At 35.6% G+C, this 15,130-nt stretch overlaps 1 protein-coding gene across 2 annotated transcripts in view; it reads right to left on the bottom strand.

Moving 5' to 3' along the window:
- Window positions 1-15,076, bottom strand: part of LOC138713214 (DNA repair and recombination protein RAD54B-like) — a 45,794-nt gene extending 30,718 nt beyond the window's left edge. The window contains exons 1-6 of one of the 2 annotated variants that reach the window (XM_069845121.1): window positions 14,616-15,076; window positions 13,660-13,897; window positions 13,448-13,547; window positions 12,056-12,151; window positions 9,349-9,585; window positions 1,489-1,691 (exon numbers count right to left, since the gene is read on the bottom strand). In XM_069845121.1, the coding sequence (XP_069701222.1) occupies window positions 1,489-1,691; window positions 9,349-9,585; window positions 12,056-12,151; window positions 13,448-13,547; window positions 13,660-13,897; window positions 14,616-14,742 (1,001 nt within the window). In that variant the 5' untranslated portion in view covers window positions 14,743-15,076. The remainder of the gene's footprint in view (window positions 1-1,488; window positions 1,692-9,348; window positions 9,586-12,055; window positions 12,152-13,447; window positions 13,548-13,659; window positions 13,898-14,615) is intronic. The other variant, XM_069845120.1, reaches the window with a different exon arrangement.
- Window positions 15,077-15,130: the final 54 nt, after the last annotated feature.

Here is a 15,130-nt window from a genome sequence, read left to right as displayed (position 1 = left end):
CTTGAACCTATCCATCTTCAATTTTTTAGTTTTAATGCGAAAACGCAAGTAACAATGTCAGGACGATCAGTGGGTTTTTCATGTGGGAGTAAAGCAATAGCTATTTCAGGTCATTGTGGATTGTAGGCGAAAGTTAAGAAAAATTTCAGGTTTGCTATGCTTTTGAACAATAGACATAGCATCTTGGTATGGCTGCTGCATGTAGAGCTTGAAATGTAGAGGGTAAAATCATTTTATCCTGCTGAAATGATCGGGAGACTACAAAATTTTGTAGGCCTCTTATTTTATCACTAAATAATACGTTTTGGTCTTTCCTCTGTCGAGCCAATACTGAAGAGAATGACGCATATAAATATCTACACCACACCGCCATTAAATATATGAAAAAGACCCAACCCCACTTGATTAATAACTAATAAAAATATTTGAATTTTAATAACAATATTATTATCTTACGTAAGTTTTGTAGTTATATATAGCCGCCACTCAGTAAATGAAAGAAATGAAGATCTAATTTAAGATATTCTCTACATCTTCTTACATAACCCCAAAACGTTTCACTTTCATATCATCAATATAGCATTAATATGTATAATTAATGAAAAACAGTCACATTATGGCATTAACTATAATAATATTTAATTTCTAATAGTAATAATGTCATCAAACCACCTCAAGATTTGTAGATTTTAATATCCAATACACAGCTGTATTCAGAAAATTACACACCGCAGAATCAGACCTGTAAATTATTTTTTAGTAAGTCTTAAAGTTTTTAATAACCAATTGAATTTGAGCTCTAAATATGTCAGCAATCCTGCAGGTCATGGCCTTCGTGTAATTGCCTATTGTTTATTGCACTACCATCTCTATCGATACAGACAGTAGTGGTTTATTGTAGTGTGTTTTTTGTTTTATTCTGAAATGCAATTAGTTTTCAAAACTCACGAAAGATTGATTTTGGAAAATAGGAAAAGTATGTAGGAAAACTAACGCTTCACTGAAAGTTACTATTTTTCTGAAAATCCTTGGATGCAAAGCTTCAAAATGTCGGGTCATTCATCAAAATCCGTTCAGCCGTTTTCCCGTAATTTCCATTACCAGTTCAAATTATATACATAGGTGAAGTGAAATGGTTAAAATTCTCATTAGTTTCGCAGTGAAAAATAATACCTATTTGGAAAGTTCGCTGTAACAATCTATAATAATCTTTGATAACACTATTAGGATAAACAGATAAGCGACTTTGATTATGTATAGGCCTGTTTTTTGTATTTTGTAAGGATGGAAGTTCAACAAGATTCTGATTGAGTAGTTTGCAATTGCCACAAGGTTTGAATCTGAGTACTTAATGAGTTGTAGATAAACATTTGATCTTCGAAGCTTCTTTTAATACGTTCTAATCTTCCATGAGTTTGATGTGGACTTATTATATTAATGAATGCACACTCTTAATTTTATCTTCTCTAATAATAAAGTCGCACTTACCACACTAGTGTAATACACTGCAAAGTTTTTCCAAGACCCATTTCGTCGGCCAGGATGGAGCCATAATATCCCAATTTCTGCATTCCCATTACACACTGATACATGAACACAACACCAAGTCTTTGATGTGTACGCAGCACACGTGTAAGAAACATATCTACTTTGACATCAGTTACAGGGAGGTGATCAGGATTGTGCTGCCACTGTTTCAACATAAGAATGAGATCATTGTATTACTGTTTACACAGAGGAAGTAGAGCTAACATAATAATTTATATCTCAATTTCTTTGTTTTATTCAAATATCTATGGTGCAAGGTAAAATGAGCATAAGTCACAAATTGCAAGTTTTGAGTAGAGCAAAAGCAAATTTTGAAATAAATTCTAATATCATTATGACAAAGCTGAAAATCTAAAACTGACACCAGTATAAAAGAGGATAGACATATGTCCTTTATACTATTTGAATAAGTTGTTGTTGTTGTTGTCTAGTGCCTTGCATCTGGCAATGAAGCCATTAGCAGTCGTGCTTTCCAATACTTTTGAACTGTAATTTCTTCTGATCTTAATGCTTCACAGGTCTTCAAGTGATCTTCATTCATTTCTGCTGGATCATTACACAAGACACTGTAACTGCCACATTGTAAAAACTGGTGCCCGTTAAGAAAACAGTTGCATGAAAGCCTAGATCATATATGTAACAAATAACTCCTCGCTACGTTAAAATCGGCAGCACTTTGAAGAGAACAACCGCCAGGATCGCCACCTGTCCGCTGTAAACGAACACAAGATGGCAGCACAGTCGCTAATGCAATTCAAATGGGTATTATGACGTGACTCCTTATGTAACAACTGGATGGCAGCATAGTAAACCTGACAAAAGTTGTTAACCTCAAAGCCTCTAACCCCGACATATCTGTTACATATATGATCTAGGATGAAAGCCACAACATACATGAGTAGGAGTCCTAAAGATAAACATTCCGGAGTTAAAACTGTCCCCCAATCGGATCTCCGGGTGGGGACATCTTTAGGCAAATCTCACCATACCAATTCCTATTTGAATAAGTACATTTTTTGTATTCACATAAAGTCATAACTCAAAACCATCCATTTCAGACTTATGCTCTTTTTACTGTGCACCATAGATATTAATGTTTTACTAAAATATACAGAATGTCCCAAAATTGGAGCACATGTACTAGATACTGTGAACCTTGGATGAAAATGGGGACAAAAATATTAATCACAAATTTTCGTCCACAGAATTTTTAATTGCACAATATGACAACACTGTATTTTGCAAATATGTGTTACTGCTGTGATCATTGCTCAAACTACTGTACACTGCTTTAAAACTGTTCATGATTCGAGCCACCTCTTTCGTACTTTATTGAATTTTTTAAAATTTTAATTACCTTTCTATAATGAGGAATTACTTCTGTTGCATTAGGTTCCTTCAAAATTTTGTAATAAATTATTGTTTATCCATTTCTTGTCATTTAATTGCTTGTTAATTTCAATGATAAACACATTAAACACTACATTAAGTAGACTACTAAGACATTCTAAGTTGTGCAGTATTGCCCAATTGTGTAATTAAAAATTCTTCAGACGAAATTTTGCCACTAATATTTTTGCCCCCGTCATATAGGTTTCACACGATGTAACCCATATTTGCGAATTTCAAGACATCCTGAGTATGTATTTTCCATATAAAACTCTCAATGTGTGCTGACAGTTAATACTTCTTGACATCTCTTAAATGAATGAGAATGAAAAAAATCTAAGCTTACTTAACAGTAGCGAACAACTATATCTTTAGATTTAATTTCGTAAAGGTAAAGGTAAAAGATAAAGGTATCCCCGTAACATGCCATGAAGGCATTTGGGGGGCATGGAGGTAGAGCCCATGTTTTCCATGACCGATTTAATTTCGTAGTATTATTTATTTGACAGATATGTACAGTTTTTGTATAGCTGAGACACTTTTTAATTTAAACAAGCACTGACTTAATTCCAAATAAAACTGTCTCTTTTCACAGATAGATGTTTGTTATTTAATGCCACTAAATTCGATTGTCACAATTCTACTATCTTCCTTGTTTCTCAAATCATGTACTGGTACATTTCTCTTGGATGGCGAATATTCGCACTATCTCGAGCATCCAGTCATGCACTGATTAAAGAAAGGTTATATGATGAAATCTAACAGAACCCCAGCCATCCACTTCAAAAATACCTGGCACAGAAAATATTTACTTAAAGTGCTTCCAGTTCCCTAGATCATGAAGAACCCACTTCATCTTCCAATTAGTCCACACCTGTGGAGTAATGGTTAGCACATCTGGCCGCGAAACCAGGTGACCCGGGTTCAATTCCCAGTTGGGGCATGTTACCTGGTTGAGGTTTTTTTTCCGGGGTTTTCCCTCAACTCAATATGAGCAAATGCTGGGTAACTTTGGGTGCTGGACCCCAGATTCATGACACCGGCATTATCATCTTCATCTCATTCAGATGCTAAATAACCTTAGATGTTGGTAAAGCGTCGTAAAATAACCTACTAAAATAAAAAAAAATCTTCCAACGAACTTTCACGTCCTGTGCACATGTGCAAAAGTTGTTGTTTTCTAATGCCAGGCGTTTGACAATAAAGTCATTTGACCTCTTGCACTCCAATATTTTTCAAAGATATTATCATGACTAGCCACTGAAGCACAGATTTTGAGGTGTTCCGAATCCATTTCTTGGTTTGAGTTGCACAATGGGCAGTTAGGGGACTGATATATTTCAATTCTATGCAGGTGTTTGGCCAAACAATCATGGCCTGTTGCCAATCTAAATGCAGCTACAGACGATTTTCGTGGTAAATCGGGAATTAATAACACGTATATGTGTTCCGAAATAGTGAAAGTAAAATGGCTACATCTGTTTGAAATTGGTGACAGTTTTCAAGCATATTTATTACATGTCAGTTTTATTGCTCGCAGTTTCTGTAATGTAGATCTCTTGCTTGATTATGATTTTCTGTCTGTACATAACCACAATATTCTGTATGCCCATTGTCCTTGTGATGTAAGTATTTAAGAGTGCAACAGCTGTTAATATGAATTATTAGATTAATGTGGAAGTGCTTAAGATGGATTATTTCTCGTAATATGTAATTTTATTCAAAAGTTATACTCTATTAGAATATTGTTTATATGTGGCTAGATTTTATTTTCGTAACTGTTGTTTAACAGGAGTTTAAATGATTCGATAACAGTTTCATGTATGCCCCTTGTTCTCTTTGCTTTCTCCTTGTATTCCCCTTGTTTCGCTGTTGTGCTTGTCTTGTCTTAGCCTTATTATCCTTGTATTCCCCATATTTTTCATATCTTCTCCTTGTATTCCCCTTGTTTGGCTGTTGTTCTTGTCTTGTCTTAGCCTTATTATCCTTGTATTCCCCATATTTTTCATATCTTCTCCTTGTATTCCCCTTGTTTGGCTGTTGTTCTTGTCTTGTCTTAGCCTTATTATCTTTGTATTCCCCATATTTTTCATATCTTCTCCTTGTATTCCCCTTGTTTGGCTGTTGTTCTTGTCTTGTCTTAGCCTTATTATCCTTGTATTCCCCATATTTTTCATATCTTCTCCTTGTATTCCCCTTGTTTGGCTGTTGTTCTTGTCTTGTCTTAGCCTTATTATCTTTGTATTCCCCATATTTTTCATATCTTCTCCTTGTATCCCACTTGTTCTCTTTGTGTTCCCTGTTATTTTCTTTAGTGTGAGCAACAGAGAGGGCCAGGAAAATAATCGGGTGTGTCAACTATTTGTATAAAATGCATTTGGAATGAAATGAAAATAAGATATCAATGGACTCGAAATTCTTCTGAGTAACACCAGTAATCATTATTATTGTGCAAATCTAGCTTTCAGGTAAAGCTCCCTGTGAAGCAGACTTAAATAAATTCAACTATACGTTACTGTAAGTATGTTAACAGAAAGTCACAATTTCAAGACACACAGAGTTTGTGTGCACTCAATGTGGATTTCTGGCGTCTTTCCTGCCCACTCGAGTTATGTGGATAAAAAACAAGGTGTCAGGTGAAGTTCCTGGGTAGCTCAGTCGGTTAGAGCATTGGTGCTCTAAGCCAAAAGTCCCGGGATCGATACCCTTGAATTTATTCAAATTATTTTTATGGTATGCTCATTTATAATTTCAGTTGAATACGATGTCCACTTTTTATTTTCGTACTTATTTTATTCCACTGTTTATTCAATTAAATGTATTCAGGATGAGTAACTAATCTATGAGTAAACGTTATGCACTTGACTGGAACACTTACTTAAAATTTCTAGAAGTAAGACACACTCATCCTGAATCATTTACACATGCTTATAGGTGAATTCTTCCCAGAGAGTCGTGAATAGTGAACAGCAGATGAATGTGCAGTAAACATGAAGCACTTTTACTGAATTATACAATGTTTACTGCAATCTTATCATAAAAACACACACAAAAAAGGATGTTTATGTAACTGCAAGTTACGATTTTGCCACCATGCGCCACTTACTTCAGCGACATACAGCATGCTCTAAAATTCCCCTTACAAACTTCTAGGACTTGTTAAGGGGACTGAGTAGATAATATTTTGAATTGGAACCCATGTCCAGAAATGTACCGTTTCCGTGCTACAGCCGTTTGAACAAAGATGGATAGGCCGAGGTGGTCCAATTGCATGGCCTCCACGATCACCGGATTTGACTCCATTGGACTTTTTCCTCTGGGGTCGTATGAAGAGTTTGGTTTATGAGACTCCTGTAGAGGTAGCAGAAGATCTGGTGGCACGAGTTGTGGTCGCTGCAGGAGAGATTGCAGATACACCAGGTGTGATAGAGCATGTTTACCAAAACATCATTCGTAGGTACAATGCGTGCAACGAAGTTGGTGGTCGCCACATCGAACCGCATTTGTTAACCACTTGAATGTTAACCATAATTTGAAAAGGACAAAAACAGTTTAAGTTGAACTGTAAACAAAAGTGTTTGTGACAAATGATTCAGTTTCCATTTTGTTTCTTTGGTTATTAATGAGTTGAATTGTAAAACAAGTGATGTACTGTCACGCATCATAATAAAATAAATTACTTGTAAAATGGTCGCGTTAAAAAAATTTTTTTCAAACGACTGTAGCACAGAAACGGTACGTTTCCGGACATGGGTTCCAATTCAAAATATTATCTACTCAGTCCCCTTAACAAGTTCTAGAAGTTTGTAAGGGGAATTTTAGAGCACCCTGTAGAAAGAAGTCATTAAAGAAGTTATGTCCTCGGCATACAATCAAACTTATACTGTTTCAGTATGTAGCTAATCACTCTACCAACTCAGCCAATTTTACACTTAAGATGTGTACGGAAACAAAGGAAGATAAAAGACACAAAGGAATTTTGGTATTATGATGTAAGACAGTGGGTATGTATTAAGTTGCAAGTCCGTAAGTATGGAGAAGAAAACAACTGTTAAAGCCAATGAGGAGATGTTTTCTGCATATAGATAAATATATAGGAAGATACGTGACATGGTACCAGGACATCTGCAAACAAGAAAATTCCACTTTATTTGCTGGGTATTTACCAACAGGTAACAAAAACATGTTCTTCATAGATTCCTTATATGTAAATGCAAAAGGAATGGATGACTCGTAGATGGATGAAGTGATTATAATCAACTCCATGGAGATGGTAGTGGTTTAATTTTTGGGAAACAATTTCTGTGCATTGAAAAGGCATGTACTTCATGTACAGTGTGTGCATTAAGAGATTTAACTAATTCAAATGCAAACATTTACATTTTCGGTAAATTTTACAAGATATAACACATACAAATATAATAATAATAATAATAATAATAATAATAATAATAATAATAATAATAATAATAATAATAATAATAGTAACATAGTATATGTTGCCTACTGATTTGATAACAGTGTTACATAATCCAGCAATTTAGGATTCAAAACAAAAACACCACAGCAGGATGACACTAAGTCATTTCTTGACATGGTCTGTTTTGAATTCACTGGCTGAGTTATTTGACCCATTTTGTTGCACGACCCTATATTCGGTGATCTGTAATATGGTAACGTGGCCGACTTTGTAGGAAATTCTTGTTTCACCAAACAGAGATATACTACTTTCAGTTTATAATTAAAACTCATTTTCTTAAATTTTGTGACTTGGCCAGTTTTGATACTGTGACAGCCCCGTCGAGACTCGATCACGCGTCCCACAGAGGGCAGGGTGCGCGTGGAAGGATCGGGCGACGTGGCGAAGGAACTGCAGCCACGCAAACTAAAGGGGCACGACGTAAGGGGAAGGATGGCACGCTGGTGCATGCCAAGAAGAGAAGAAAACCAACTGCAGCGGGAGGAAGGGGGAGAAGAAGCAGAGTGATAGACTATTCTCGAAAACGAATTGTCCAGTAATGGAAACGTCTGGAAGCCCCGCGAAGCATTGTCTAGCAAATAAAAGGAAGCCAGCCTCCGAGAGGAGATTCAGATTTGGACAGCAAGCCAGCCAGTCTTGTGTAGCAGTGAAGCCAGCTTCGAGACCGGAGTTCGACTTGAGTGTGTCCGCAGCTGTGTGAGCATCCTGGCCAGTGGACTGTTGCTGGAAGTCCGGAGTTCGAGTGCAGTGGACCGCAGTTGGGAGACCTGAGCTCGAAGTTCAGTGGACTGTCTCTGAAGGTCTGAGGTTCGAGATACTGTGAACTTGAGTGACTGAGCTAGAAGAACTAGCCGAGGCAAACGAACTGTGAACTGACAGCTCTGTTTTGTAAATAGTGCTTTGTGAACATTAGTTAAGAATAAGAGTTCATTGTTGTTCTCAATAATCCAAGTAAATTGTCATTGTCGTCTGTGGAGTGCAATAACGAATACTGTGTTACTGTGTGGAGTGGAAATCCCATTGTTGACAGGACTATTTAAACTAAATTATAAAGTGACTATTGTTGAAACGATAAAATTACATTCTTGTTTTGTAATAAAGTTACAATACTATATGCCTCAATTGTAAATTAATTTTAATCTTATGTGTAAAATGATATACATCCATTGTGTGTAAATATAAAGTTAAATATACATTTAAAAGTATTTGTTCACCGAATACGCCTATATACCACATAGTATAGTGCGTCCACAAACTCACTCCGCAGCGAGGAGATGACGATGTATACGCTAGGGGCTACAGTTATGTTGGTAGGTGGGATTCACCGCTAGTAGCTGCAGTTATGTTGTAAGGTAAGATTCACTCCACTTGAAGGTCAAAACTGAGCACGTGTGAATGATTTTTCTGCCAATTTAAAACTTCCCACTAGGAGATCGAGCGTTTCGCCTCGCTGAGGAGTGAGTTTGCAGACACATTGTACATGCAAAATAATAAACTTTCGTATTATCCGTTTTTTCGAATTATTCAGTACCTCTTCCTGATCATTAGCCCAGATAACCGAGAGCATACTGTAGTAGTAGTAATAGCAATAATAATAATAATAATAATAATAATAATAATAATAATAATAATAATAATAATAATAATAAGTAGAAGTGAAGTATTTTAAATGGACCATCACTTTCAAACATATTTTTAAGACATAATGAAATATAACAAATCCAAAAATTAAAAAAATTACAATCTTGTTTGAGGAGAAAATGTGAGTATCAGAACATGCGGCTATACCATTCCATTAAATGAAAATATAAGATTACAGTTTAATCAACAGAATGACAACTTATTAATATTATTCCTCTTTATTAAACAAGAAATTTCAGTTCGATTCTTTCAATGAAAACATATCTGAAATATTATGAATAATCTTGCACCTGATGTTCATGAGTTGGTGAAGGCATCACTAAAGGCTTGCAGTCAGTTTCAACAGATCTAACTCGTTCATTTCCTATTCTTGCAGGAAAGACAGACTTCGGCAAAGTCTTTCTTTGTTTCTTGAAAACTGAAGCTGAAGATACATTGTCAAAACTAGAAGATCTCTTGCTGTTGACGATTTCATTTTTATCAAATGCCTGATCTTGCACATCAACTGGATTTACTGCATCAATGATCTGTAACATAAAGCAGAAACTGTGTATTTCCGTATATTTTCTTGCTCTTCAAGGGTATGGCATAAAACTGAATTTTGTTTTGTCTTTGTCTCCTTCGACTTCTAATCCCCATCTCTTGAATGTCCTTCAAGATGTAGAGATCTTACGCCTTGAGTTTTTGCCAACATTTTCTAGCTCTGAGTTTTAAAAAACTCTTTTGGAGAAGAGAAAAGAAACAATGTCTGACACTCCATTCTTGAGGTTATGTGTCTGCTCTCTCATTCATTTTACGGTAGGTTATAGGCATAGGATAATATTGCGATGATAAGCTGAAGGAGTCGTTTAATTGTTCGTTGCCACAATTGGTATCCCATAAAATGAAAGTTTTCAAACCTCCGTCAGAGATGGAAAACAACACAACAGAAATTCTAACGTGCAAATTAGTTTTGGCTTGTCCTTCGTAACGCAAGTATTGGTATTGTATGCGGTTGTGAACTTGTGATTGTGAGAACCATTTGCGAGTGTTTATTTGAAATCAATGGAACTTTCACACGAAACATAATGAAAGAAAGCCGCCTTTGTGCAGTTGCAATGTGTTCCATCGAAAAAAAGCTCCTGGAATCGCCAAACTTCAATGAACTAATCATAGATAATTTTGCAGTGAAGAAAGAGAGAAGAGCCGATTTTGTCTACAAGAGATGAATTAAGATAAGTGCCCATTATATTTATATAATAACTTACTGTTAAAAATTCTCAGTTACGGAAATACACAAATAAACAAATAAAAAATAAATAAACAAATACAAATGCTCGAGGCCCTGAAAATTTGCCATTTCAGCCTAGAGCCTACCTCAATTTTAAAATCACGAGCGGCGACTGCATTTGAGAATCGCATTCGGGAGGTCCTGGGTTTAAACCCTGTGGCCGGCCAATCTGACTGGGAACTTACATACCATGATTCACAACACCTTAATCACCAATGTCATAAACATTAATCAAAATCTAAACTGAGTTACATCAACACAAGCCATCTACAACACACAATAGAAACAGGAACTCAACAATAACAACAACGACCTACTGGTATACCCAAAGATCCTAAACATGCAAAATGACCACAATTATTAAAGCGTGTATAAATAAACTTAACAAAAGAAAAATAAATAGTAATTCTTTTTTTTTTATCATTGTTGAAGATTTTTCTTCCTTCCACCACTTCATGACTGATGCTTGTAGCCAAAATAAAATAAAAAAGACAATACTAAGTGGAAAAAGGGCCAAATTAACTACAATAATAGACAAAATATGTTGTTGTTTTCTAATGCCAGGCATTTGACAATAAAGTCATTTGACCTCTTGCACTCCAATATTTTTCAAAGATACTGTCATGGTCAACCACTGAAGCACAGATTTTGAGGTGTTCCGAATCCATTTCTTGGTTTGAGTTGCATAATGGGCAGTTAGGGGACTGATATATTCCAATTCTATGCAGGTGTTTGGCCAAACAGTCATGGCCTGTTGCCAATCTAAATACAGCTACAGACGATTTGCGTGGTAGACAAAATATATTGTTGTTGTTGTTGTCTAGTGCCTTGCATCTGGCAATGAAGCCATTAGCAGTCGTGCTTTCCAATACTTTTGAACTGTAGTTTCTTCTGATCTTAATGCTTCACAGGTCTTCAAGGTAGACAAAATATAAAAATATATAATTTTAACACAAAAGGAGATGAGAGAAAACAGGTAAGTAATATGGTAAATTTTTTATTTAAAAACAAAGCAGAAGCAAAAGAAAGTTGACGAGGGCAAGTCATTTACCTGGTTCCCAGTGTATCTCGCAATGACACCTGCTAGTTCTGGCAGATTCTCAGACCAAAGTCTCTATTAAGTCTCAATGCAGAAACAATGCCAGGCTAAACAGGTGGAGGCAAGGCAAGACTAGTGGAGAGAAGAACAGAGGGTAGTGACAGGGAATACATTAGCGATCAGGGAGGAAGATATACAGGATAGGAGTAAAGGCTGGTTCACAATAAACCGGAAACGGAAATGACGAGAACGAGAACGGAAATAATGTTAAAATAAATGTATTTAAATGTGAGCATTCACAACTAACTAATCACATTTAAATACATTTATTTTAACATTATTTCCGTTTTCGTCATTTCTGTTTCCGGTTTATTGTGAACCAGCTTTAAGAACCTTCATGGGGAGAAAAGTGCTACCATTATACTAATGTAATCAATTCAATTAAATTTTGGTTATGTAATTGAGTCACTCTCTTTCAATTCACAATTATCATCAAAGCAAGTTTGTTTTATACTTCACAAAAATTCGGACATTCCACATCTAAAACAATGTGGACCACTAAAATTAAACAGTACCAGTATAATAAAAAAATAAGCATAAAGGAACTTACAATCTATATGCAAGCAGTTATACTCTTGTGAAGAAAAGAAAGAACTGCAAAAGAAACAAAGTGAATGTGTATTCTTACCTCGACTTCTTTACTTCCAACAAATAACCTGCTGCCTTCTTCCAATGTTGCTGTTTTTCTACTTGATGTCTGACCTAAAATCTTGCCGTCTGTATCCTGGAAGGTAACAAATTTGAATAATGTAATTACAAACTATATATTTTAAATTAGGATTCGATTTCTCTTCACTAATTACGGCAAACAGTAAGAGTCAAAAGTGAACTGTTAATGAGCTCATGTCAAAACCTCCCCTCAAACCGCATACACAGACCATTATAGTAGTTAACTATCATTTAACATACAAATCAAGCTTTCAGTTATAACTCCCTGTAAAGTTTATTTGAATAATTTCGAGGGGAAAATTGTTCCGGGGCCGGACATCGAACCCGGGACCTTTGGTTAAACGTACCAATGCTCTACCAACTGAGCTACCCGAGAACTCTACCAGACACCGATCCAATTTTAACCAAATGTCCCAGGTTCGATGCCTGGCCCCAGAACAATTTTTCTCTCGAAATTATTCAAATCAACTTTACAGGGAGTTATAACTGAAAGCTTGATTTGCATAATACACGTCACTGTTCGTTAACAGAAAACCACAATTTAAGTCACACAGAGTTAGTGTGCACTCAATGTTTGTTGCTTGATGGTTGTCAGCCCACTTTGAGGTCTGTGGATATAGAGGGAAAAATTGGATCGGTGTCTGCTAGAGTTCCCAGGTAGCTCAGTTGGTAGAGCGTTGGTACATTTAACCAAAGGTCCCGGGTTCGATGCCCGGCCCCAGAACAATTTTTCCCTCGAAATTAATCATTTAACATACCTCATGATAGTTTAAATTTTATGAATTTAATCATTTCAGAATAAAAGGAGGAAAAGTAATTGTAATTATTATTTAGTATGTTCGCATTCTTTTACTCTACTTATGCTTGTATAACTAAATTTTTATCAGTGTTCTTTAAATATTAGTCTCTAAAATTGTATCAGCTTCTTTTATTTCTGGCTAAGTGCAAGAGACGGCCTGATGGCCTTAACTTCGCCAGAATAAATAAATAGATATTATTATTATTATTATTATTATTATTATTAAAAGTGACCTTTACCACACATTCTGTTTTTAAAGCATATATCTTTACTGCCCTCGTAATTGTTTGAATGGCCAAAACTTGTACAAGCACTTGTTTTGATATTATTAACATGGTGGAAGAAAGAAAATAACTTTTTATATGCCCCCATCAGAATGTTTGCTTGTAAGAGGAAGGCAGAAAACAGGAAAGACTGGAGAAGTTGGGTCTGCAGTGAAAGACCTGCCCTTGAGCAGAACACTATGAATGAATGAATGAATGAATGTATGTGAAATTTTTCTATGTGTTCTTTTCATGTTCATAAATTATGAGAACATTAATTTTAGAATACCTTCAAAACAACAGTTTTCTCTCCAACTTCAAGGATGCCGTCTCCTTCCCAGGTTTTATGTTTCTTCTTTGACTGTTTACCCCACACTACATTAAAGATCCTAGAAACAAAACATGACATGACATGACATGACATGACATACCAAATATTCTTGAAATAATTAAAGTGCATAAGCTACATATTAACTTCCATTAAAATTAATGAACACCAACCTCTTTCCTTTGTTACATGGCACCTCTTGGACTCTCACGTGCTTTTCATCTTCCTCAGAGTACACATGTTCTTTTGTTTCCTTTGAAACAGTGCTAGCCAACTTTCTGTGCAAAGAACCACTTAGATCAAATTCAGAGACTGTATTAGACGTCCCGCATGAAAGATCTGGTTCACAATTGGCACTCAATAAATTTAGAATACTTTCTGTACTCCGAACAGCATTAGGAAATGGTGCATCTGTATCAATAAAAATTAAACTGTACAATGTGACTTATTTACATAGTTAAATTTCAGAATTTGGTAACTTAATGTCAACTAGTTGATTACAACTGCTCAGAGTGAACAGTAACACCACCAGTGATGCTATCATTGAAGTCCATTGCTACATTTCATGGAAAAGTCCATATGATGGTCTTGCTGAAACAATAGAATGTTTAGCAGCACGAGATGTTGAGATTTTATTATTTCTCATGAAAAATGGCGATATTGTTAATAATGAAATAATTATTGATTAAACAAACTATGAACAGAGTGTTTATGTTTACCAATTAACAATTTCGTTTGTTATAATAGAGGACTTTCAACAGTTTCAATATAAATTATATTAAACTTGAATGTGGTTTTCCTTTTCCGAGTGGGCACCCCCAATAAATTTTACAAGTCGGCGCCTATGTGCTGAAGTGTGTTGATTTGACATTGAATTACTCATACATACGGTATGTGAATAAATTACGCGAGATCCAAAGCCAAAAGTTACCCAGCAATTCTGCTTCTATTTGATAAGGGAAAACCTCGGAGAAAACCACAACTAGGTAACTTGTCCCAGTGAAATATTGTTCAGTAGCCTATGATACAAAAATATTTCTGTATCATACAAAGCCACAAATATAGATAATGGCAACATAATTGAATAGTATAATCATTCTTGTTTCTCATTAATATTGTAAGATTTTACCATTGTGAGATGAATTCGAAGTTACTTTTGTTGAAGATCCATATTCTTCTCCTACCCTACTGGAAACACCAGACGATACGAAATTCGTACACCGCCGCAAACTACTGGGTGCTGTTGAACGACGCATATTACTACTATCAATTGAAATTATAAAACGAATTAATCATATCTTTAAAATTAACATTCATATAAAGGTTTCTAATTTTAAACGAATATCTGCATTAAAAACAATACACCACACCACACTCCCAATCACCATATCTTCCCGCGCCTCAAGTGGCAGGGTAGCCAATTAAAATTTACTAATTTCCAAGAAAATATCCGTTTAACAAAGTAGCGATTTTAGCACTAAACTTCACATGAAGGATTATTAACTGTGGGTGCATTATTTTTTTGTTCTGTGGTGGGTGCGCAATAATTTTTAATTTGGCAGAGCATTTGGTTGAACCAAAGAGTTGAACAGAACTCAATGCGGACAACTCTTATGTCACCGAGATAAACCCATAATTCCATAT

Source organism: Periplaneta americana, chromosome 14, assembly GCF_040183065.1.
Source record: "Periplaneta americana isolate PAMFEO1 chromosome 14, P.americana_PAMFEO1_priV1, whole genome shotgun sequence".
Lineage (NCBI taxonomy): Eukaryota > Metazoa > Arthropoda > Insecta > Blattodea > Blattidae > Periplaneta > Periplaneta americana.
This window is presented reverse-complemented; position numbering and strand designations above follow the sequence as displayed.